This window comes from Salvelinus namaycush, chromosome 8 (genome assembly GCF_016432855.1).
Source record: "Salvelinus namaycush isolate Seneca chromosome 8, SaNama_1.0, whole genome shotgun sequence".
NCBI classification, from domain to species: Eukaryota; Metazoa; Chordata; class Actinopteri; order Salmoniformes; family Salmonidae; genus Salvelinus; species Salvelinus namaycush.
In genome coordinates, this window is record NC_052314.1 from 21,060,900 (window position 1) to 21,086,725 (window position 25,826).

At 42.1% G+C, this 25,826-nt stretch overlaps 1 protein-coding gene across 1 annotated transcript in view; it reads right to left on the bottom strand.

Moving 5' to 3' along the window:
• Positions 1-1,233: 1,233 nt before the first annotated feature.
• The window catches only part of LOC120051828 (leucine-rich repeat-containing protein 7-like), a 60,104-nt gene continuing 35,511 nt past the window's right edge, over positions 1,234-25,826 (bottom strand). The window contains exons 17-24 of the mRNA XM_038998711.1: positions 22,988-23,099; positions 22,003-22,186; positions 19,162-20,947; positions 16,176-16,295; positions 5,580-5,813; positions 5,193-5,285; positions 3,871-3,945; positions 1,234-1,341 (exon numbers count right to left, since the gene is read on the bottom strand). Of these exons, the coding sequence (XP_038854639.1) occupies positions 1,234-1,341; positions 3,871-3,945; positions 5,193-5,285; positions 5,580-5,813; positions 16,176-16,295; positions 19,162-20,947; positions 22,003-22,186; positions 22,988-23,099 (2,712 nt within the window). The remainder of the gene's footprint in view (positions 1,342-3,870; positions 3,946-5,192; positions 5,286-5,579; positions 5,814-16,175; positions 16,296-19,161; positions 20,948-22,002; positions 22,187-22,987; positions 23,100-25,826) is intronic.

The following is a 25,826-nucleotide window of genomic DNA, read 5'->3' on the forward strand; positions in this document are numbered from 1 at the left end:
GAATGTATCCAAAAAACATGACCAAAGACCCTTATAACCATGAAAGAAAGCATGCTGTGACATCAGAACTTAAAATGAACATCCATCCAGAAATGGAACAGAGTGAAATGCTTATTCTGGTCAGTAGCATTGTTCAAAAAAAATTATACATAATTCTCACATGAATACTTTTCCAATAGTGCATTCTCATAATAAACTGAGCTTAAAATGAAGACATCGAAAGTAATTTGTGTTCTACAGAGTGGTGCTGAAAAGTTCAGCAAAATTACTTCAAATCAGTGTGAACAAACTGTTTTGTTTTTAACACAAACAGATGAGAAACAATGTTACAACTTTTCTGTATGGAAATTCTTTAGGAGTTGAATATGGGGGTATGTAACATTACATACTCCTTGGTGCAATTGCAGTACATATGTGTAAACACATAATGTAGCCAGCAGATGGCCCTCTAGGGTTGTCTTGTAATCTAAAAAAAAAACTTTCCGATGTGGGATTGAATATTGCTGTACTTTTAAAATGTAGCTAATTTGTGCAAACATATACATTATTGAGCAACTACCGAAAATCTACCTCATAGAATGTAGTGACTGGTTGGGTATAACAATCAATATAGTGTTAATATATTAATGAAATAAACCGGTGGGAAAAGCTATAATAATCAAAAAAACAAAAAAACAACTTGATAAATTGGCCCTGTATTAAGGTAGGATTATTTATTTTTTACATTTAATTTAAACAATTTAAGAACATTGTAAACATTTATTTTCTGTACCATTCCTCTCGCTACTGTTCATGTCTTTATTGTAAATGAAATTATGTACCCACGGCATATACAAAGTCGAGGCAGTGTTTATGGCGATTAGAATTCCTAAAGAGCTAGTGTGTTTTCATGCTCTGAGAGTAAAATGAGAAGCTACAATGAAAAAGGTACAAAATAAAAGGCAATATAAATACGCAAAAAATGTCCAAATAAAAACTAAGAAAATTGCTCCAACCTACAGCCTCAGGCTGAATGACAAAAATGACTTTCCTTCACATCAACTCAAGAGATACAATTCCTGTTTACATAAAATTCATAGATAGGTTATAAGATATGTATCCTATAGTACATTTGGCACTAGTATTTGCCATTGGTCCAGCAATCGGCAAATGTCACTGTTCCTAGATAAAAACCGGTTGTATACATTTCCACAACCCGTTTGGGAGAGAAGCAATGGTGTTATAAAAAAATATTTAAATTGTGCTCTCCCTCAAGATTACTAAATCCACAGTTTTCTGGAAATTCTTCAGAAGAGACACAGCAGTTTCATGTTCCATGTGTAAAAAACTATGTCCATTGGCCTGCAATGCAAAAATTAAGCAGAGGGTGAACAGAGTGACGTGAGTGAGAAGTGGCAGGGCGGGGCAGGGCGGCACGGAGAGGACTGGGAACAGCCCTAGCTCAGAGGAGATAAACAAACAACACTGTCAAGGAAAAGAGGAGAGACAAAGCAGAGAGATGCACACAGGAAGAGGAGGAGGTCATGCTGTAAAGGAGAGGAGGAGAGAAGTGGTTCTTTAGAGGTATGTCCTTCAGCTAACACTTGCATCTGTGGAGAGAGAAGAGAGGTTCCTGCTTCTGCAGGCTACGGGTGGGCGAGGGGCGAGGGCTTCTACTAGCACACATTTAAAGCCACACAGACACAAGAGACATGCCAATAACTGTGGGGACTATTCCAATCCCATTAAATTGTATTGGCACAGAGAGCCTGGCTTGTTCATGTAGGCTTCACTGTCAGGTGTTTGACTAGCCTCGACAGTAGCTTCACATGGACCAGGAATCTGACAATCTACAAGGGGTACAGTTCCCTCTCTGCACTATGGTAAACACTTACTTTGACAGCGTCAATCCTATGTACTGTATGTGTGATGGTGAGTTCCCTTTAAAATAACAGCCCTCTACCTAAGCTAAATACAACACCACATCATAGTGTGTAATTCGTGTCTTATCGCATGGGGTGGAAGAGCTCTTATGCTCTTCCTAAAAGGTTGACTCCTGAACTATTTAGAAAAAGAGACTCAGGGATCTGATGATACTGAAGTAGAAGAGAAGACCCAATACAATCTTTGCTGCACAGTGCAAAGTTGAGAAAAAATGGCTGCAGGGCTTTCAAGGTTATCAAAAAAGTTGAGATCAGGTGCCGTATCCACAAAGCATCGCAGAAAATATGCTAGGAATCCTATTAAAAATTGGTTTAAGACAACAAAAAACCCAGCTCAGAGTAGGTTTTAGGATGATGTTAAGACGCTGCTCATACAAACTCTGTGCCAGGAGTAATTTAATCAATTTACAAAAGTTTCACTCAGCTGGTAATCATGAGAGTGAGGTGCCGCAAAGGAAATATAGTGATGACGCACATTGATATTGTTGCAAATGATTGGGAATAACCAATCGCGATGAAGCATCGCCAGCTGTGAACTATATCACACTTCTGATAATGTTGAATGTGACTGTAGGCTACATGAAATGTTGAAATGGTAAAACGTTTGAAATCATTTTCACCTGACACGATCACTTTGCCTATTCTTAATTATTGCCTAATATGTTGGCCTGCATAACCTTTTTTTAACCAATTATGATAATTGTTAAAAGTGTAATTTCTATAATATTACTGTTATATCAACACACTCGTCACTCCCGTTAAACAACTCTATATCACTTTGGCACAGTAGGCATCAAGTCAGGTTCTATCATTTTCATCAAACACAATCAAAGCTAACATAGGTCCTAGTTGCCTTCAATTGCCCAAAGATAGGCATGGTCAATTTAGGAATATTTTTACCAATGTGATATTGTGCTCCAAAGGGATAACTTGAAATAACAATATGTAGGTTAATTAAATAATCGAAAGAAAAAAATGTGTTTATTTATTAGTCTCGTGGTTATACTGTAAGTGTTTGAATATCATGTGAAATTGCCCTTGTGTGAAATCATTGTGAAAATCACAAGGGGGAACTGTTGCATGTAGTCTAGGTCTAGATTACTAATGGATTGATCAGATATGTTTTGATATTTCTTCTTTTAACCACTTTTAACCGCAGGAACATTTAGCATTTTAGTCACTTAGCAGAAGCTCTTATCCAGAGCGACATACAGTGCATTCATTTGAAGATAGCTAGGTGGGACAACCACATGTCACAGTAAGTACATTTTTCCTCAATAAAGTAGCCATTAGCAAAGTCAGAGCTAGTAACTACTGACTCGCTGCCGTGCTGCACTTTTCTATTATCAAGACATCTGCTGGTTAGTCTTCACTTGTTAGAACAGCTCATGAGGTCTTCTAAATATCTGGCGACTAGGTGGGACTCTTATGAAAGAGGCTTCATGCATAGCTTTTATTTTTACTCATAAGAGTAGGAGTAAAATGTTTCTATTCTCAGCACAATCAATGTTCTACTCTTAGACGCTTTGTAGATACGGGCCAGGTTGTACTTTGACCTTCACTAGTATTTCAGAAACAAACTAATTCATCCAGCACATTACATTGCTGGTTACTACTTAGTTTTCAGGCATCTAAAACATCACATTAGAAATCGTATCATATCAGTAAAGTTACTTGTATGTGATGCACTTAGATTGAATCTGTTTCCATGGGCCTTTATTAGGAAACAATAACCACTATTCCTTTTGTCTGACTTAGGGACAAGTAAAGCATGTTGGAGGTTTGACAGAGGTCAAAACAGAGGACCATGCTCACTTGGTAGACACACGTACGTCCAGCACAAAATGCCACATGCAAAGCCTCTACAGGCAATGTGGAGGAGGGAGGATGCGCTCTCACAGACTCAGAGGACAACGATGATCGATGCGGTGATGAAGAACACGGTTACCTTCAGTATTTTGTCCCCAGGCTGTAGCAGGTTGGAGGCCGGTCCATCAGGCTGTACCCTAGTAACAAAGATACCCTATAAGTCAAAAGTGATATGAGATTAGGAACCACATGGTGAAGATGGTTTAGAATCTGTGCCTTTCAAACTGGTTGTTTGTTGCTTTTGTTTGTATTTTCCTCTAACTCAAGATCTGTGCGTGATTTTGATTGACATGCTGTTGCAAACATTAATTTGATAAGTTTAACTAGTCTGTAAAAGCAGACAACTATCGTAAGGATATTTCACAAGATAAAAAAAAATGGAAGTCTATATGTGCTGTTTGTTAAATTCAAGAACTAGGTGTACTGACATGGCATTTACGTCTACCTTTAATGAAAACATTTTAACAGTACTAAAATAGTTACTTTAAAAAAAATCTATATTTCCAAAAATATGGACACTGGGGGATGTTTTTTTTCCATTGCATGTTTCCAAAAAAATGGCTAGTCAAGGCAGAGATTATAAGTATACCAATCTTTGCATGTGTTCAAACTATATAATACTATATGAAGAGCTTCAATCAACACAGTTCAACAGTTAAACCGCACTTGAACCCGAATTACGTTACTATCATCTAATGACTCAGGTATTATTACAGCAGGTACTCCTTGAGGCATCACAGGAAAGCAGGCCCTCAGAAGATATCCTCAGCAATCAGCATGCACCACCTTTCAGTGGGGTGTTGAGATGGGAGATGATATACATACAAAATATACAACACATTCAATGGCTATAACAATTCTTACAACATTGAATCGGAATTCTAATCCTATGGCTTACAAGACCTTCCCCATTCAAATCTAATGTCAATGATAAGAAACTAGGCTTTGATATTTTAAAATGAATAATAAGAGAAAATATTGCCAGTGGCAACAACATAACTGATTTAGAAAAATTCTAAATGGAAATCTATAAACATTTCTCTCACTGGCTCTTTTCTTTGCTGTTACATGGCAACAAGACATTATTGAACTATTTGACAATCGCCAACCTTATGACTGACTACATTACAAATCATTGCCGCAAAAGTGTTGTCTTTTCTTGATTCTTGCTTATTATTGGCGTATAATAAAACGGTTCAAAGTTAACCAAGTCAACTGCAGCACCCCATACAGCAATGCAGCAGCACCTGTTACCATGGAAACTCTGAAGTGAAACATACAGTGATGTGCAGTGGTTATTGAAACACCTTAAGGAATAAGAGAAAAATGGAACATGTTCCTATGGCACAGACTGCACAGTATCAGATGCACACAGAGAACATTTAGTTGCTTTAATCTTACCATGTCAGAAGGCTTGAAGGGGTTCCCTTGGCCACTGATTCCCCCTGAGATGCTGAACCCTAAACCTGGATTCTTCTCTATCCGCACACAGAACTGCCAAACGACACAAAAATAACATCATGCCAAAAATAGACATTTGGTATTGTATAACTGTGCAATTACATGGTGCAACATCTCTCCTCTCTATATACCACTAGCCATAATATAGGCCTCTCAGAGATCTGTTGGTGACAGATTGAGAGAAAGGGAGAGAGCGGGAGAAAGAGAGTGAAAAGATGATTGAAATGGAGGGGGTGAGCGAGAGAAACACAGACAGAAACAGAGAAAGAGAGAGAAACACAGAGACAGAGAGAGAGAGAGACAGAGAGAGAAAGAGTAATGGCCAACCTGCTCCTGGAAGTCGTCCATGCTCTTCTGGCCTTTGGTCTGGATGAGGCAGCGTGCGCTCTGGGGCCGGGTGGTGGTGGCCATGGGCAGAGGAGACTGGTACTGCTGTATGGAGATCTTGTTGATGGCACCCTCATACTGCTGGTCCCGCACTGAGCGGTGTGGGGGTGTGGCCGACGTGGATGTCACGATCATGGTCTGTGATTGGTGGGGGTGGGGGTGGTGGCCGCCTGCCTGTGGGTAATTCAACCCGTTAGGCAAAGAGTCAGGAAGCTGCAAAGATGCAAACGTCACGTCTTACAAAATGGCAGATAACATACAGATGAGGTGCAGCATGCTTTTTCAAACCTGAATTACCATATAGAAACTTTCCTTCAAATCCTGTCGTCAAATCAAATTTTATTTGTCACATGCCCTGAATACAACTGGTGTAGACTTTACCGTGAAATGCTTGCTTACGGGCCCTTCCCAATAATGCAGTTTAAAAGTAATAATACAAATAAAATAGTAACACAAGAGGAATCAAATAATATACACAAGAAAGGAGCTATATACAGGGAGTACCAGATCAACATGCAGAGTTACGAGGTATTTGAGGTAGATATGTACATGATTTCAAACCGATTTAAAAACTGTAACTAGGCGACTTCAGTGTCGTCTACATGATATATACTGAACAAAAAATATAAACACAACATGCAACAATTTCAAAGATTTTACTGAGTTACAGTTCATATAAGGAAATCAGTCAATTGCTACCGATAAAATGCAATTGTGTTCGTTGTCCATAGCTTACGCCTGCCCATACCATAACCCCACCGCCACCATAGATCACTCTGTTCACAACGTTGACATTATAAAACCACTCGCCCACACAACGTCATACACATGGTCTGCTGTTGTGAGGCCAGTTGGACGTACTGTCAAATTCTCTAAAATGAAGTTGGAGGCAGCTTATGGTAGAGAAATTAACATTCAATTCTCTGGCAACAGATCTGGTGAACATTCCTGCAGTCAGCATGCCAATTGCACACTACCTCAAAACTTGAACATCTGTGGCAGTGTGTTGTTTTAGAGGGCCTCTTATTGTCCCCAGCACAAGAGGCACCTGTGTAATGGTCATGCTGTTTAATCAGCTTCTTGATATGCCACACCTATCAGGTGGATGGATTATCTTGGTAAAGGAGAAATGCTCACCAACAGGGATGTAAACAAATTTGTACACACAATTTGAGAGAAATATGCTTTTTGTGCATATGCAACACATCTGGGATCTTTTATTTCAGCTGATGAAACATGTGACCAACACTTTACATGTTGCATTTATATTTTTGTTCAGTGTAAGTAATAAAACAGGACACACAACCCACAGTTTTCTCTGTGCATTAATAATTCAGAGGAAGTCCCTGGTCTACCCTTATCATTATTCTTGTACTGATGGTTAGAATGTGACCACAATGAAATTACTAAGACACTGACAAACAGAGGTTGCCATGGAGACCAAGCAAGAATGGAGCGCTGCTGGAATGAATTATGGCGCTTAGACATTCCACAAGAGGAATAAAATAAAATACACAAGAATGGAGCTACACAGTACCAGATCAATGTGATGAGGTACGAGGTATTTGAGGTAGATATCTACATGAAGGCCATAGATTTTCAAGCAGATTGAAGTCCCTGGTCTAACTGTTTCATTATTCTTGCACTGATGGTTAGAATGTGACCACAGTGATGTGACTAAGACACTGACAAACAGAGGTTGCCATGGAGACCAACCAAGAATGGAGCGTTGCTGGAATGAATCATGGAGCTTAGAAATGACTCCTGACATTTAAAAACATTGACATACTGTAGCAATCACTTAAGTGATAATGACCGAGAAGCCAGTGTTTGGAGGATATATTGGCACGTGGATTGTGCCAATATATCCTCCAAACACCGGCTTTGTTCTTTCTACATACTGTATGTTCAACTTGAGGGAGCGTGCAATTGGCATGCTGACTGCAGGAATGTTCACCAGAGCTGTTGCCAGAGATTTGAATGTTAATTTCTCTACCATAAGCCACCTCCAAAGTCTTTTTAGAGAATTCACATGACCAATATATTCAAATAATGATTGACATATTTTCATTAAAAACGTTCTTTTGATGAATTTATTCATACTATTTCATCCTTCCACAAGATATAGTCCCGACACAAATCTAGGGTTGCTACCTAAGCCGGCTGGTCGTTTGTTCTATCGGTTCGGTTGCTAGAGGCGTGACCCAGTCTTTCAGCCTTTTTGTTCTGTATCTATGGACGCAATGTTCCACTGGAATGCTACCTGGCAACTTTCTTATCTCTTGCTTGCCAACTACGACTAATTTACAGTCACGTCAAAAAGTGCAGCCAGCAAAGTAGCTGCATTTGCATTTGTTTAAGCAGTTTTCTAGTTGACATTTATTTGGATACATCCATAACAATGAACTAATGACTCTGGATTTCGCCTGGCATACAAAAAGTGCTCACTCATCAGGACACTGTTGTTTCAGAGGAGCTAGCCAACAACACAGCTAACACAATCACTTCAAACTGAAGCTGGAAAAACTACAAACTAGCTGCACTTTGTTTCTTTATAACTTTAAAAAAAGAAATGTCTTTGTATATATATATATCAATAAAAATGATGCCAGCTGATTCATATGATTTCGACTGGCTGAGAAATGCTGCCTACCTGTTTGTCTCATCCCGACACGGTCATTTATATGGGACAGCTGGAGATCGAATTTCAATACATAAACAATGTTGCAAATGTCGGAAAGACAGACAAATCTCCGCTGTTGAAAACTAAATGTTAGTGTAAAAGAAATGTGAGATAATGTCAAGATGTTTTTTAAAGTGGAGATCAAGTTTATAAATTGCCTGGCTGGGCTGAGACAGTGGATTGCGCAGTCCGATGGAACAGAGTAAATAAGAATTTTAACGACATAGATTTAGCCGGTGGTGACTTATGGAATGGACACTGGCTGGAATGCAGTTTTAAACAAATCAGCCTTCAGGATTAGACCCACCGTTGAATAAAAGTAAATAAATGAGCCCATTTAAAAATAAATTAAAAAAGGTGGAGGAACCTTAAGAAGTACAAAAGGGACAAGACCGGGAATCATGACGCATATGGTTTTACAAGTGCCTCCAGAATGTAATCACACACTGATTTTTTCAACATTTTGTTGTGTAACAAAGTGGGATTAAAAAGGATTTCATTGACAAGGTTCTACACAAAATTGTTGTCAATTAATGGAAAATAAAACACTAATATATCTTGTTCCTTAAGTATTCACCCCCTGAGTCAATAAATATTGTCTTATTTCACTGCAGAGCCCACAGCCCTGCGCAATATGCCTTAGATAGCCCTTGAGTCCCACCCCCCACACATGCGGTGACCTCACCTGGCTTAACTGGTGCCTCTAAAGACAAAACCTCTCTCATCATCACTCAATGCCTAGGTTTACCTCCACTGTATTCACATCCTACCATCCTACCATAGAATCTATTCTTCCACGGCCAGAAATCTGTTCCTTTTACTGTCTGTTCCGAACGCACTAGACAACCAGTTCTTATAGCCTTTAGCCGCACCCTGATCCTACTCCTCCTCCGTTCCTCTGGTGATGTAGAGGTTAATCCAGGTCCTGTAGCCCCCAGCACCACTCACATTCCCCAGGCGTTCTCATTTGTTGACTTCTGTAACCTTAAAAGCCTTGGTTTCATGCATGTTAACATCAGAAGCCTCCTCCCTAAGTTGTTTTATTCACTGCTTTAGCACTCTCCACCAACCCTGATGTCCAAGCCGTGTCTGAATCCTGGCTTAGGAAGGCCACCAAAAACCCTGAAATTTCCATCCCCAACTACAACATTTTCTGACAAGATAGAACTGCCAAAGGGGGCGGAGTTGCAATCTACTTCAGAGATTGCAGAGTTCTGTCATACTATCCAGGTCTGTGCCCAAACAAGTCGAGCTTCTACTTTTAAAAATCCACCTTTCCAGAAACAAGTCTCTCACCATTACCACTTGTTACAGACCCCCCTCAGCCCCCAGCTGTGCCCGGGACAGCATATGTGAATTGATTGCCCTCCATCTATCTTCAGAGTTCGTACTGCTAGGTGACCTAAACTGGGATATGCTTAACACCCCGGCCGTCCTACAATCTAAGCTAGATGCCCTCAATCTCATTCAAATGATCAAGGAACCTACCAGGTACAACCTAAAATCCGTAACCATGGGCACCCTCTTACATATCATCCTGACCAACTTGCCCTCTAAATACACCTCTGCTGTCTTCAACCAGGATCTCAGCAATCACTGCCTCATTGCCTGCCTCCGTAATGGGTCCGCGGTCAAACGCTCCCTAAAACACGAGCAGGCCTTTCTAATCGACCTGGCCCGGGTATCCTGGAAGGATATTGACCTCATCCCGTCAGTAGAGGATGCCTGGTTGCTCTTTAAAAGTGCTTTCCTCACCATCTTAAATAAGCATGCCCCATTCAAAAAATGTAGAACTAAGAACAGATATAGCCCTTGTTTCACCCCAGACTTGACTGCCCTTGACCAGCACAAAAACATCCTGCGGCGTTCTGCATAAGCATCAAATAGCCCCTGCGATATGCAACTTTTCAGGAAAGCCAGGAACCAATATACACAGTCAGTTAGGAAAGCTAAGGCTAGCTTTTTCAAACAGAAATTTTTCTCCTGTAGCACTAATTTCAAAAAGTTTTGGGACACTGTAAAGTCCATGGAGAATAAGATCACCTCCTCCCAGCTGAAAAACTATGTCACCACCAATAAATCTACGATAATCAAAATTTCAATAAGCATTTTTCTACGGCTGGCCATGCTTTCCACCTGGCTACCCCTACCCCGGCCAACAGCTCTGCACCCCCTGCAGCAACAAAGCCAAGTTAACAAACAGATCACCGACCATTTCGTACCTTCACCACTATGAAATCTGATTTCCGAGCTGGTCATGGGTGCACCGCAGCCACGCTCAAGGTCCTAAACAATTCTAGGGCCGACTCTTTTCTCTGTACATATAAATGATGTCGCTCTTGCTGCTGGTGATTCTCTGATCCACCTCTATGCAGACGACACCATTCTGTATACATCTGGCCCTTCTTTGGACACTGTTAACAAACCTGAAGACAAGCTTCAATGCCATACAACTCTCCTTCCGTGGCCTCCAATTGCTTTTAAATGCTAGTAAAACTAAATGCATGCTCTTCAACCGATTGCTGCCCGCACCCGCCCGCCCGACTAGCATCACTACTCTGGACGGTTCTGACTTAGAATATATGGACAACTACAAATGCCTAGGTGTCTGGTTAGACTGTAAACTCAGCTTCCAGACTCACATTAACTTCTTGTCAATATGGGGGCGCTGTTTCCACTTTGGAAAAAATCGTGCCCAATTTAAACGGCCTCGTACTCTTTTCTAGATCGTACAATATGCATATTATTATTACTATTGGATAGAAAACACTCTCAAGTTTCTAAAACTGTTTGAATTATATCTGTGAGTAAAACAGAACTCATTTGGCAGCAAACTTCCAGACAGGAAGTGAAAAATCTGAAAACGATGCTCTGTTCCAGGGCCTGCCTATTCAATTGCCTAATTTCTATGGATTTGCATGCACTGCATACGCCTTCCACTAGATGTCAACAGGCAGTGGAAGGTGGAATGGGGTGTCTAGCTTGATCTGAGGTCGAACAAGAGCTCTTGGAATGACGTGACCACAATTTCCTTTCTCTACCTAGGCGCGGGAAGGACATCAGCATTGGCTTCTGAAAAGCGTTCGGTATAGACGTTGGATGTCTCCGGCTCTGATTTTATTTGATAGATGTGATAAAAACATCATAAAGTAGTTTTTTCAACCGAGTTGTATCAGTTTATTCAACGTTTGTGAGTTTTGGAATTTTCCTTTCTTTGCGTCAGGAGAATTTGGGCATGTTCGCGCCACATGGCTAGCTAATGTTGCTAATTCGACAGGAGAAGAGGACATTCTAAAGCCAAACAACGATTTATTCTGGACCTAGGACTCCTTGTACAAGATTCTGATGGAAGCTCAGCAAAAGTAAGAACCATTTATGATGTTATTTCGTATTTCTGTGGAAAATGTTTAGTCCTATTTTCCTTCCTTTTTGCGGGCGCTGTCTCGCTATAACGTAAGCTGTTTGTTATGGTAAAGTTATTTTAAAAAATCTAACACGGCGATTGCATTAAGATCTAGTGTATCTTTCATTTGCTGTCCAACATGTATTTTTTAGTAAAGTTTATGATGAGTTCTTTGGTCAGATTAGGTGACTGTCCAAAATATCTCCGGAGAATTTTGTGCATTTTGGCTACGTATTCACAATGTAAAACCACGATTTGCAGCTCTAAATATGCACATTTTAGAACAAAACATATATGTATTGTGTAACATGATGTTATAAGACTGTCATCTGATGAAGTTGGTGAAGGTTAGTGATTCATTTTATATCTTTAACTGGTTTTTGCGAATGCTATCTATGCGGTGAATAAAAGCGGTTGTGTGTTTGGCTATTGTGGTAAGCTAATATAATGCTATATTGTGTTTTCGCTGTAAAACACTTAAAAAAATCTGAAATATTGGCTGGATTCACAAGATGTTTTCTTTCATTTGCTGTACACCATGTATTTTTCATAAATGTTTTATGATGAGTATTTAGGTATTTCACGTTGCTCTCTGTAATTATTCTGGCTGCTTTGGTGATATTTTTGATGGTAGCTGCAATGTAAAACTATGATTTATACCTCAAATATGCACATTTTCGAACAAAACATAAATTTATTGTATAACATGTTATAAGACTGTCATCTGATGAAGTTGTTTCTTGGTTAGTGACTAATTATATCTCTATTTGGTCGGTTTTGTGATAGCTACCTATGCGGTAGAAAAATGCTGAAAATATGCGGTTGAGTCTTTTGCTATTGTGGTTAGCTAATAGAAATACATAGTGTTTTCGCTGTAAAACATTTTAAAAATCAGAAATGATGGCTGGATTCACAAGATGTTTATCTTTCATTTGCTGTATTGGACTTGTGATTTCATGAAAATTATGTTATATGATATCCCTGTCGCGTTAGGCTAGGCTATGCTGGTCAGCTTTTTTGATGGGGGGGATCCCGGATCCGGGAGAGAGAAGCGGTAGAGGTTTTAAGCACCTCCAATCCAAAATTAAATCTGGAATCGGCTTCCTATTTCGCAACAAAGCATCCTTCACTCATGCTGCCAAACATACCCTTGTAAAACTGACTATCCTACTGATCTTTGACTTCGGCGATGTCATTTACAAAATAGCCTCCAACACTCTACTCTGCAAATTGGATGTAGTCTATCACAGTGCCGTCCGTTTTGTCACCAAAGCCCCATATACTACCCACCACTGTGACCACCTGTATGCTCTTGTTGACTGGCCCTCGCTTAATATTCATAGCCAAACCCACTGGCTCCAGGTCATCTATAAGCCTTTGCTAGGTAAAGCCCCACCTTATCTCAGCCTACTGGTCACCATAGCAACACCCACCTGTAGCATGCGCTCCAGCAGGTATATTTCACTGGTCATCCCCAAAGCCAACACTTCCTTTGGCCGCTTTTCCTTCCAGTTCTCTGCTTCCAATGACTGGAACGAATTGCAAAAATCACTGAAGCTGGAGACTTATATCTCCCTCTCTAACTTTAAGCATCAGCTGTCAGAGCAGCTTACCGATCACTGTACATGTACACAGCCAATCTGTAAATAGCACACCCAACTACCTCATCCCCATAATGTGATTTATCTTTTTGCTCCCCAGTATCGCTACCTGCACATCATCATCTGCACATATATCACTCCAGTGTTTATGCTAATTTGTCATTAATTCGCCTCTATCGCCTATTTATTGCCTTACCTCCCTAATCTTCTACATTTGCACACACTGTACATTTTCAATTGTGTTATTGACTGTACATTTGTTTATGTGTAAATCTGTGTTGTTTTTGTCGCACTGCTTTGCTTTATCTTGGTCAGGTCGCAGTTGTAAATGAGAACTTGTTCTCAACTGGCCTACCTGGTTAAATAAAGGTGAAATACATTTTTTAAACATGCTAGAATCACCTTTGGTAGCGATTACAGCTGTGAGCCTTTCTAGGTAAGTCTCTAAGAGCTTTGCACACCTTGATTGTAAGATATTTGATTATTAAATGCTTTATTCTTTCTTGCTCTGTCAAGTTTGTTGTTGATCATTGCTAGACAGCCATTTTCAAGTGATGCCATAGATTTTCAAGCCGATGTAATTAAAAACTGTAACTAGGCAACTCCGGAACATTCAATGATGTCTTGGTAAACAACTCCAGTGTATATTTGGCCTTGTGTTTTAGGTTATTGTCCTCCGGAAAAGTGAATTTGTCTCCCAGTGTCTGTTGGAAAGCACACTGAACCAAGTTTTCCTCTCGGATTTAGCCTGTGCTTAGCTCTATTTAATTTATTTTTATCCTAAAAAATTGCCTAGTCCTTGCCGATGACAAGCATACCTAAAACATAATGCAGCAACCACCATGCTTCAAAATATGAAGAGTGGTACTCAGTGATGTGTTGTGTTGGATTTTCCCCAAGCATAAAGCTTTGTATTCAGGACTAAAAGTATTTTTTTTTTTGCAATATTACTTTAGTGCCTTATTGCAAACAGGATGCATGTTTTGGAATATTGTTTATTCTGTACAGGCTATTCACTCTGTCATTTATGTTAATATTGTGGAGTAACTACAATGTTGTTGATCCATCCTCAGCTATCTCCTATCACAACCATTAAACATTGTAACTGTTTAAATCACCACCGGCCTCATTCCTGAGCTGTTTCATTCCTCTCCGGCAACTGAGTTAGGAAGGGCGCCTGTATCTTTGCAGTGACTGGGTGTATTGATTCACCATCCAAAGTGTAATTATAACTTCACCATGCTCAAAGGGATGTTCAATGTCAGCTGGTTTTATTTTTGCCCTACTACAAATGGGTGCCCTTCTTTGCGAACCATTGGCAAACCTCCCTGGTCTTTGTGGTTGAATCTGTGCTTAAAATTCACTGCTCGACCAAGGCGACCTTACCAGTGATTGACTTGGACTGAAAAGGTGCCGTTACTCATGTTGGTTGCCGGTACAGTTTATTTGTAGGTGAAGGAGCACGACAATACCTTTGAGCTAATATTTTATAAGAGGAATTGGAGATCAAGCAGTAGAACATTTGAGGGGCCGGTATTCAGCTGCGGTGAGCTCATGCCCAAGTCAAGCACTGGACCATACAGACAATTCTGTGTGTGGGGTACAGAAATGGGGTACTCATGTAAACACTAGTATTACACACTGAGTGAGTCCATGCAGTCTATTATGTGACTTGTTAAGCACATTTTTACTCCTGAATTTATTTAGGCTTGCCATAACAAAAGGTTGAATACTTATTGACTCAAGACATTTCAGCTTTTAGTTTTTAAAATGTATAAACATTTCCAAAAACCAAATCTAATTTCCATATATATATATATATATATATATATACACTGCTCAAAAAAATAAAGGGAACACTTAAACAACCCAATGTAACTCCAAGTCAATCACACTTCTGTGAAATCAAACTGTCCACTTAGGAAGCAACACTGATTGACAATAAATTTCACATGCTGTTGTGCAAATGGAATAGACAAAAGGTGGAAATTATAGGCATTTAGCAAGACACCCCCAATAAAGGAGTGATTCTGCAGGTGGTGACCACAGACCACTTCTCAGTTCCTATGCTTCCTGGCTGATGTTTTGGTCACTTTTGAATGCTGGCGGTGCTCTCACTCTAGTGGTAGCATGAGACAGAGTCTACAACCCACACAAGTGGCTCAGGTAGTGCAGCTCATCCAGGATGGCACATCAATGCGAGCTGTGGCAAGAAGGTTTGCTGTGTCTGTCAGCGTAGCGTCCAGAGCATGGAGGCGCTACCAGGAGACAGGCCAGTACATCAGGAGACGTGGAGGAGGCCGTAGGAGGGCAACAACCCAGCAGCAGGACCGCTACCTCCGCCTTTGTGCAAGGAGGAGCACTGCCAGAGCCCTGCAAAATGACCTCCAGCAGGCCTTTATTTAACTAGACAAGTCAGTTAAGAACAAATTCTTATTTACAATGACGGCCTACACCGGCCAAACCCAGACGATGCTGGGCCAATTGTGCGCCGCCCTATGGGACTCCCAATCACGGCCGGTTGTGATACAGCCTGGATTCAAACCAGGGTGTCTGTAGTGACGCCTCTAGCACTGAGATGCAGTGTCTTAGACCGCTGCGCCACTCGGGAGCCCCAAACTCGGGAGCCCCAAACTCGGGAGCCCCAAACTAAAAATCTTTGAAACGGTTGCATGTTGAAACGGTTGCATTTTTTATCAATATATGAATGAGCTACCAGCCCAATGTTTCATTCAGCAAGCTAGGTGATAATGAGCACTATGTTATCAGCATAGTTCAGACGCAAACTAACAATGACATTAGAACACTCAGGCCTCCCACCTAGTCCTTTGCCAGTGTAAAGCACAAACCTTTTTCATTATGTTTTCTGGGGGCACGTCTCTCCTGCCCAGTGAGTAGGGGGCCCACTGAGTAGTGGGAGAGACCACCTCCTGGCCGTTGTCTAATATATTGCTCTGTTGAGAGGGGGTCTGGAGAGAGAACAGGGTAAAGGAACACAGTTTAGAGTATCATCACTGCTATGGGGGTAACCTGTATATGCTGCCAACATGACTACAGTTTTTGCAGAGATAAAGGTGAATCAACTTGCTGTATTGATTATAACCTTATAGTCATTGATAATAATAATACTTTTGGAGGAGTATTGCAGCTAGTAATCCAGCGTCCTTGGATCAATATCATGACCTTAACTTTAAAGTCCTATACGTATGAATATATCAGTTGGGTTGTTTGCCTCCTGTTATTTTGTCCACTTACAATACCTCTTTGATAAGAATAGACTGACAGGTTTAGAGAGAGTTTGGCAGACAAAAAAGTATAAGTTGACTTACAGGCACTAAAATACCTATACGAGAAAGATAAGCAAGCGAGAAACTCTGATAAAATCTCTTTGTTTCATTACAATGTGCTTGTCTGTGTCCTTAAATGCATAGTGTCTATAAACTAGGCCAAATTGCACTGAGGCTACTGAGTGACACAGGGTACAATAATAGCCTTACACAGTAATACTAACAGAGGAGTACTGCTGTAACCCATAGAGCAGACACCGTAGCTGACACACATGCAACACACTGCTTTAATATGTCAGACAACAGATAAAAGACAGCGCTTGGCTTGAAGTTGAAATGGGAGGGATTCTTAAGGCTTCTTTCACACCAACACAGCTGAAATTGTATAATACTTGGCTTCACTGTATGCATTTTATGCTGATACATGAGTCTCGGGTCTAGACTAGTTTTTTAATGCTGGTATTATTTCTGGGCTCAAGTTTCATCCTTCAAGATTAGAATGTACAATAATTGGAATACAAAGTGGACTATAATTTAAAAAGAGATATACAAGCATAGCATTTCAATGTAATAACATTCTCCATTGTAAGGAAAATGCAGCTTTTGGTAATATTGTGTTGCTTATGATGAATGTTATTTTTAAGCTTTTATCCTGACAAAATAGTAAATATGCAGTACACTCCCTGTATCAAATGAATGTGAAAGGGTTCATCTGCACTGAGACTGTTTCTGTGTTTTCTGGTTCATACTCACATTGGGTAGAGGTAGCCACTGTGTTGTTTGGTTTTCATGCTTATTCATGTTATTGTAAAAGTTTATTGTCATGCTTCTGCTGGCATGCGGTGCAGCATAGCCTCCAGAGCACAGCATGCCGAAGTTTACTGTGTTGTGCTTAAGGACAGCGCTCTGATTGGAGGGAAACAATCACGTGACATGAGTAAATGGGTGAGCCACTGGGTTAACGGGATTGCACCAAGACACATTGCGTAGCTGCAACAGATAAAGTGAGCTTGACAAACGGAACAGAGTTACTACAGTAGGCTACCAGCACAAACACATTAAAACACACTCATGGATACAGTACGACTACGTTTTTCATAAAAGCAACAGTATGTACTTTTCTTTAAGCGATGTATAGCACTGAAGTACTTGCCTATATTATCAAGGGCCGGTTTCCCGGACCCAGATTAAGCCTAGTCCTGGAGTGCTTTCTAGTTCAGAACTAGGTTTAATCAGTGTTAAGCATAATTCAGAGTCCACAGATGCAGATAGTCCGGCGTCCAATTGCAACACAGCTACATGGCTGAGTCCACCGTCCGCAGCCCAAATGCGCACCTGCCCAAAATTCCCAACCAACGCGGCTCCACGAATGCATCCTCCATTTCAATGAGGATTTGAAAGTATGAAAGCCATTGTTCCAATATTATAGAATACTGCTGTGCGTACGCGTACACATTTTGGTCTCTGACAGACCCTTTAGGGCAGGGATCATCAGCTAGATTTTTTTCTTGAGTAGATGGTCAGAGGGCCGGAACATAATTACAAATAATTTGTAGACTACAAATTGACCGCAAGAAGCCCAAACAGATATAATATTTGACTAAAACAGAATCATTTCAAACTATTACATTTGCATAGGATCACATACACTGAGTACAAACATGAAGAACACCTGCTCTTTCCATGACATAGACTGACCAGGTGAATCCAGGTGAAAGCTATAATCCCTTATTGATGTCACTTATTAAATCCACTTAAATCAGTGTAGATGAAGGGCAGGAGACTTGTAAGAGAGGGATTTTTAAGCCTGGAGACAAATTAGACATGGATTGTGTATGTGTGCCTTTCAGAGGGTGAATGGGTAAGACAAAATATTTAAGTGATTTTGAACTGGGTATGGTAGTAGTTGCCAAGCGCACCAGTTTATGTCAAGAACTGCAACGCTGCTGGGCGTTGCAACTCAATATAAGGAAGGTGTTCCTAATGTTTGGTGTACTCAGGGTATATCTCTCTATTATGCGTGGGAATACTTTGGAACAGATATCCAACATTAAAATCACTTGGAGCTGATTTGCTGGTGTTTTTACAGTCTTTCATGTCCAACAATAAAACACTAGAAAAAAAGTTTGTTTTTGTTTGATGCTCAGAAAACTTATTGGGGAAAATAAAATCCCCCGCGGGCCACCAGTTGGGGGACCCTGCTTGAGGAAAACCGACCCAAATAGTAGTAGTACAGACAGATATACTTGTCTTGTTAAAGTATGATTTCATACGAACAGTAAAGAAAATAAAGAAAATAAAAGTTAAGAGAAAGGAGAACAAATGTTTGTGTAATTTATACATATAGTGAAACACAAAATGAGACTGGTGCCACAACTGGAGAACATAACTAAGCAGTGGACTGAACACATGTCAATACTGACGGTCATGCAGTCAGGTGGCGTGTGTGTCAAGACAACAGAAGGCCACATGTAGATGGTGTGCAATCGTGTAATAAACTGGAGGCAACGGTATATTCCCAAGGTGAAAAAGAAGTTGTCAGACTTACCCGGTCTAATCGTTTGGCCTCTATATGTCTAAGCAGCTGTTGCCTCCAGTCTACTGGCATCTTAGAGGACATATCATCAGGCTTATGCTGCAGCTGCATGGTGCGCATTTTCATCTCATCAGGGCTCTTTATATTCTCAGTGCACGTGCTCAGATTATAATCTGGGGGCATCTTCTCCAACAAGGCAGCCATGGTGGGTCTGGCAGACACAGGCCTGGCCTGGGACGCCCCGAACGTCTCCGTGCTGTAACTCCTGGCCGACAGAGGCCGCCGCTGTGTCAGGCTCTTAGTGGGGTAGCCCATGATGGGCTTCTTAGGCTCCTGGTAGGAGGAGTAGTCTTCCTCGTACCTGCCATTCCTCTTGTTGTACTGTTGGTCCTGCTGGGCCATGCTGGCCAGACTGTTCTGGTGCTCCAGCATGCCTTTGAAGTGCTGCCGGCCATAGTGGTCCGACTTCTGCTGCATCTCCTGGGCCTCCTGAACCCTGCGGAACAGGGCCAGCTCTGTGGAGCTGACCAGGGAGTCGGCCCGCCTCAGGAACCCAGGCCGGGAGCGCTGACTGGGGATGGGGAAGGGTTGCTGCTGCTGGGACGGCTGGTTCTCCTCGTTGACTGAGGGCTGAGAGTAGGAGAACATCTGGTCCATGGGAGGGTAACCCCGGTAGCCCCTGGGGCTCACCAGCTCCTTGGGCAGGGTCTTCCCCGGATGGTTGATGTACTCAGGGGTGTTGGGGAAGGGTGGAGGGGCCCTCCTCTCCTGCTGCTGATTCCTCATATCCATAGCCCCCTGAGGGTTGAAGCTCTGGTCGAAGTGGTAGACCTTCTTGGGGATGGAAGGCTTCTGCTGCTGGCTATTAGTTCCGTAGGCATCGTCATCGTCCAGCATGGGGGCAGACTGGCTCCGGGACATGCTCTGCTCCATGGGGCCTGGCATGTCTGGACGGTCAACACTCCCCTGATTCTCTATGCTGGAGCTGTAGGTGTCCACGGGAATACTGTACACATTGTAGGAGCCCATGTCTATCTCATCGATGCTCTGGGACTTCTTGAACTTAGCCTTCACCTCCTTCATCATGGGAGAGAGGCGCTCAGAGCTCTTGCTCATCACCATGGCCCCAGAGCTTGGTCTAGTGGGCTTCGATTGGACATGTTGGTACATGTTGGCCTGCTGGCTGCTGCGCCCCTGCCCAGAGTTCCTGGAGTCTAGGTAACCCCACGTTCCTGTGGAGGGGAACGTGCCCGGCAGCTCTCCATGATGCATTTCCTGCTCAAAGTCGTTGCGGTCAGGATTGGGGCTGTTGCCTGGGGAGCTCAGTTTGGAGGGGAAAGCCGTGCGGTCCTCGAAGGGACTGGGCGTCCTTGTCCAGTTCTGCCACGGGTTGGGAGGGGCAGGCTGAGATACTTCAGTTTCGGGCGTGTTGCGGACATTATGGAATTGGTGGGAGGGGTGTTGGTGAGGGGCATCCTGCAGCTCCAGGGGGATGCCCACGATGCGCTCCTGCCTCATGAGGGGCCGGCGGCCCCCATGGGAGGTGGAGGCGCTGCAGGACTTGGAGCCCAGCATGGGGTTACCACTGCTGCTACCACTGGGAGTCTCCAGAGGAGCCTCTTCAGACACGAAGCCTGTGTTGTCATAGTGGGAGGAGTCGTTCCACTGGTCAAAGGTGTCGCTGAGGGGGCGCCGCTCGCTGCGCTGCTGCAGTGTGCTGGAGGGAGGGGTCTCTCTGGGGTCTCTCTGACTCAGTAGAGGCTTGGTCTCGATCGGCTTGGGGAACTGCTGGGCCAGCCTGCAGAAAGAGAGTGGGCACAGGTATCATAGCATATCATTTCATCAAGGTTTTATTTACAATATAGAATAGAGGGTAACATTCATAATGGACCTGGAAATATGCTTTGAAATACAGGTTTACATTTATTTCCAACTTGGAGTTTTGATAGGTCAAATCAAAGGCTGCATTAAAATAGAAAGGTACTGTGTATTTTAAAGTAATGTTTGCCTGAAGCTATACTGCTGGCATTTCAAAGGGAATCCAATTGCTTTTTTACCAATATATCATAAAAGGAAAATTTGACCTGGACTGTTTTCCAAAGAGGTCTGAAAGTATCAGTAGGAATATCAAACAAGTCAACTATAATTGTATCCACAGATGAAAAAAGTATTTTTCAGTGAGAGCTCAATCTGTATAATTTCAGCCAGGATTCAGTTGGAAAAAGAACAATGTTCTTGGAAGTTCTGGCACGAACGGACTAAAACAGTTTCAAGAGCCCCAATGGTAGAGTAGTGTTTCAGCTGCATTTCAATGAAGAAGAGAGTGGAGAGGAACTGTCCCTGTGACCTTGGCTGGGCTGACAAGCAGACACACAAAGAGCGAGAGAGCGAGCCAGCCAGCCAGCCAGACAGACAGATAGACAGAGAGAGAGAGAAAGCGAAAGAGAGAGAAAGCGAAAGAGAGAGAAAGCGAAAGAGAGAGAAAGTGAAAGAGGAAAGAGACAGCGAGAGAGATGTCTGTTAATGAGAGATGTGCACCACGCTTGACAACTGGAGTTTCACCTCCTGTTCACCCAGGTGCCCTACACAACACCCCTCTGTCTCAGGAAACCAACAGGTGGAATCGATGCCTGCTGGACGACATATTGACACAGTACAGAACAGTACTGGAAGTGACCCAGCTAGCAAGCACTTATCAGACCACAGGTAGCTGTGAGGCCACTGAGCCTCGGATTTTACTAAGGGCGGACCGGTGCCGATCCTAGGTCACCGTAAGTTTGTTATCAGGCGAGTGTCTGTGTCTCTGGTTCAGTGTGAGGACTGTATGTTGAGAGTCAGTGAGCCACTACCCACCTGTTGGTCCAGTGTTGTTGAGGCACTCCTCCATCCTTCCCAGCAGCCTGCAGGGTGGCCCCGTTCCCCGGGGGGTTGGAGGAGCCAGAAGAACCCTGGGACGGAGAGTAGTCTGAGTAGGTGGCCGACGAGCCACTGTTGTTCAGGCAATGCATCTTGTCTGGGTCTGACTCATCTATAGATTCTGACGGGAGTGGGAGAGAAAAGCATTGATATGTCTCTGACAATAGCTACCTGTGAAATGAATCTGAATAGGGGCTTAAGGGGACATCTCATTTTCAAAAGGTCACTGCTCATGTTTCCACTTAAAATGTGGGTTAAAGCTGGGGGGCAAAAGATACTGGAGAGAATTGGATGCCTTTTCTCCTCAAATCCAACAGCGAGCCATTATGTAATGGATTGCAATTAATATGCTTCATACCGTACCTCATTAGAATACAACAATCCCCAAGGACATTCTATAATAATTGTGCATTTCAGGACTATGTTTTGTAATCTCACAGGAGGAAACACACAATTAGAAAGAACAATAGCAAACACAGGGATTTTCACTGGAGAGCTTAGAATGCTTGAGGATTTTTCATGTCAGAACAGGATTAGAGCGGAGGGTGAGCGTTTTTACTGATAGACGGCCAGCCTCCCACCGATCGAGATATCAGCCCAAATGGCCTGTAGCAACTAGTCAATCAGCACACTCTGGTTTATCAGTGTGAGATAAAAAAAAATACAGTTTGAAAGTATAGCCTCAGAATATAGATACTGGCTTTAAGACATATATACTGTATAGTGTAGTTCCTATAATTGGAGCATACTGTAACAGCTCTTCTTCAACTGTCAAAGTTGACTGTAAATGCTCTAACATCACTGATAGGCTAATTAACAGCATTCTGATAGGGGAACAGAGGACAGTGATTGCATATCCTTAAATTATATTGGTTGTGTTTGTACTGAATTAGAATACCAGCGACAAAAGTTTGCGGCCTACCTTTCTTGTCTTTCCCCAGTAATACAACTTTTGGTTTGTACATGGGCGGTTCCACCAGGGTGGGCCTCATATCAGAGATACGGATGTCATTCGGAGAGCCGCCCATAGAATCCTGAGAAAAAAAAAAGTGTTATTACACCATCGTTATTTCTGAACAAAAGACAGAAACATAAAAACACACACACACCGCTTCTTTAACACCTTCACCGACTTAACTCGACAATCTTGGTGAGGTTCCTGAGTCAGGAACTAACTAAAGGACACAAATATAGTACATAACTGTTCATTATTGTAATGCTTGTATATATTGCACTCATAGTGTCTACAGGAACTGATATATTTTCTCTATTTCTCAGTGGGGTCCACTGGAGCATGTCCTATCTGTGACTTCCTGCTATCTTAGGGCCCAGAGGGTCAGCTGTTTGCTACAGGAGAGCCTGCTTCCCACACCTGATGTCCCACATCTGCAGCCCTGCTCTGCTCACTGTTCCCCCACAGGGCAGGCTGAGGTTGCTGAGCGAGGAGACACCACCAGCCCAGGTTGCCTGGCGATCCCCAGGAACCACATCCCAAGAACACCCCCTACACAGCAGCATCTTACTGACATATCTGAATCTCACTCCATTTCCTGTCTCTGTCCTCCCTCCTGTTTTCCTAGACAATTTCCATTTTTACAATTAACTCTGTGCCTGGGAGTAATTGACAAGGCAGGCTTGATGCTTTGACCACATCTCAAATGAATGCTTGATTAACTCAAAACAAACAGCTGTGTAGAAACTGTAGTGTGTGATGCCAGAGTTAGCCTTGGCACTGCCAATCTACTGCCCATTTGCACACAAAACTAACAGCTATATAAGCTACACTACAGTATACTGTATACGCTGAGTTTTACCAGTCATGATCCACAGACTTTGCATGAAACAATTCAAGTCCAGCTGTAGTACTGTACATTATATACGTTACAGATCAACATATCTTTGCAATAGATAGTGTGGCTGTTAGCTTTCTTTCATCCTCATGGTCCATGCTAGTCAGACTTCGTTTCTCCAGATGTTTCATAGCCTTTGTCAGGGTGCACAGAGGCAGTGTTAAGTCACACCAGCCGAGCCATGGTTGAGCAGACTGTCTAATGTCTGATCTCACAGCCACTTACTATGAGGCAGAAACAGGAAGAAGCTGTAACGGCCGATGATGTATTCTCTGGCTGTGGCAGCTTGGGAACCATGCGATGTAAAGAAATCTAAGCAAACAAACAAACACACATACAAACAAATAAAAAATGTAGAGGAAGTGTTCATGGTTCTACAAAAAAAAGTATGTGTGAGGTAAAGAAGCATGGGTTATGGCATCAGCACCCCCACCCAGTGCCCCAGTTCTCATTGCGTCACTGCGGCACCCAACTGTCTCTTTTCCTGGAGCTTTGCGGGGGGAGACAGCATGAGGCAATCCAAAGCAGTAATGGACACAAAGTACACAGGACATTGCAACTCTGTCAAAGAGAGGTAAAGATATAGCAGAGTTTGCCAAGCATAGGAGGACCTTCCAGCTTTAATGAAAATATGCCGTTTCTAGCTGACACCTTGGAACCTATTTCCACTGGAAAAGGGATTCTATATGTATTTTCATTTTACAGGTAAAAAATACATTTAAAAAAATCCCCATATCATCTTAACTTAAATCTATGCTATGTTAAAAGGACTAACAACCAGCATAAGTGCATTTACACCCCTGATGTAAATGGCCCAAACCCTGGGCTCATATATATATTTAAAAATTGATTTAACCTTTATTTTGACATGGAGTCAATGCTGCAACCAAGGTCTCTTTTCAAGCACCACAATACACATCAAAATACAATAAACACATTAAACTACACATTCATATGCACAACAAAATACACATTGTCACGTTCCTGACCTTGTTTTCCTTTTGTATAGTTGTGTTTAGTGGGTCAGGACGTGAGCTGGGTGGGCAGTCTGTGTTGTTTGTTCTATGTTAAGTGTCAGTGTTAATTGACCTTGTATGGCTCTCAATCAGAGGCAGGTGGTTGTCGTTTTCCTCTGATTGAGAACCATATATAGGTAGGTTGTTTCACATTGTTTGTTGTGGGTGGTTGTCTTCCGTGTCTGTGTATGTCGCACCACACGGGACTGTTTCGTTGTCGTTCGTGTATGTAGTCTGTTCCTGTTCGTGCGTTCTTCGTATTTTGTAAGTTCTCAAGTCCAGGTCTGTCTACATCGTTTATTTGTTTTGTAGTTTGTTTCAAGTGTTTATCGTGTTTCGTCTTTACTTTAATAAATATCATTATGTCCACATTCCACGCTGCGCTTTGGTCCAATCCCTACTCCTCCTCTTCAGACGAAGAGGAGGAGAATGACCGTTACACACATTATTATACACAATACGAGAAAAGAAAAACACAATCATAAAAAACACACATTCTTCAGTAAAAAGGTCCTCTAACAACAGTCTGAAATGCAGTAAAGGCGCCAATTGTGTAATGTAGATCATTCCACACATAAGGTGTAAGGAAATTATAGGCTGATTCACCTAACTCTCTAGACACCAAAGGAGTCTCCAGAGTTAACCAACCCTGTGAACAGGTTTGATAACTTGTCATTTTAAATCTTAATAGATACATTAAGTCGAAAGTTTGTGGAGCAGGGCTTTGTAAACAACAAGAGCGTAAGGATGTGATCTACGTGACTTCAAAGAGGTCCAATCAACCTTCTATTAAAGAATACAGTGAAGAGTAATAAAACGAAGGGCGCTATGAAAAACGGAATCCAAGGGCAGCTAGAGGCAGCTGCACTTTGATAAATAGTATCACCATAATCAA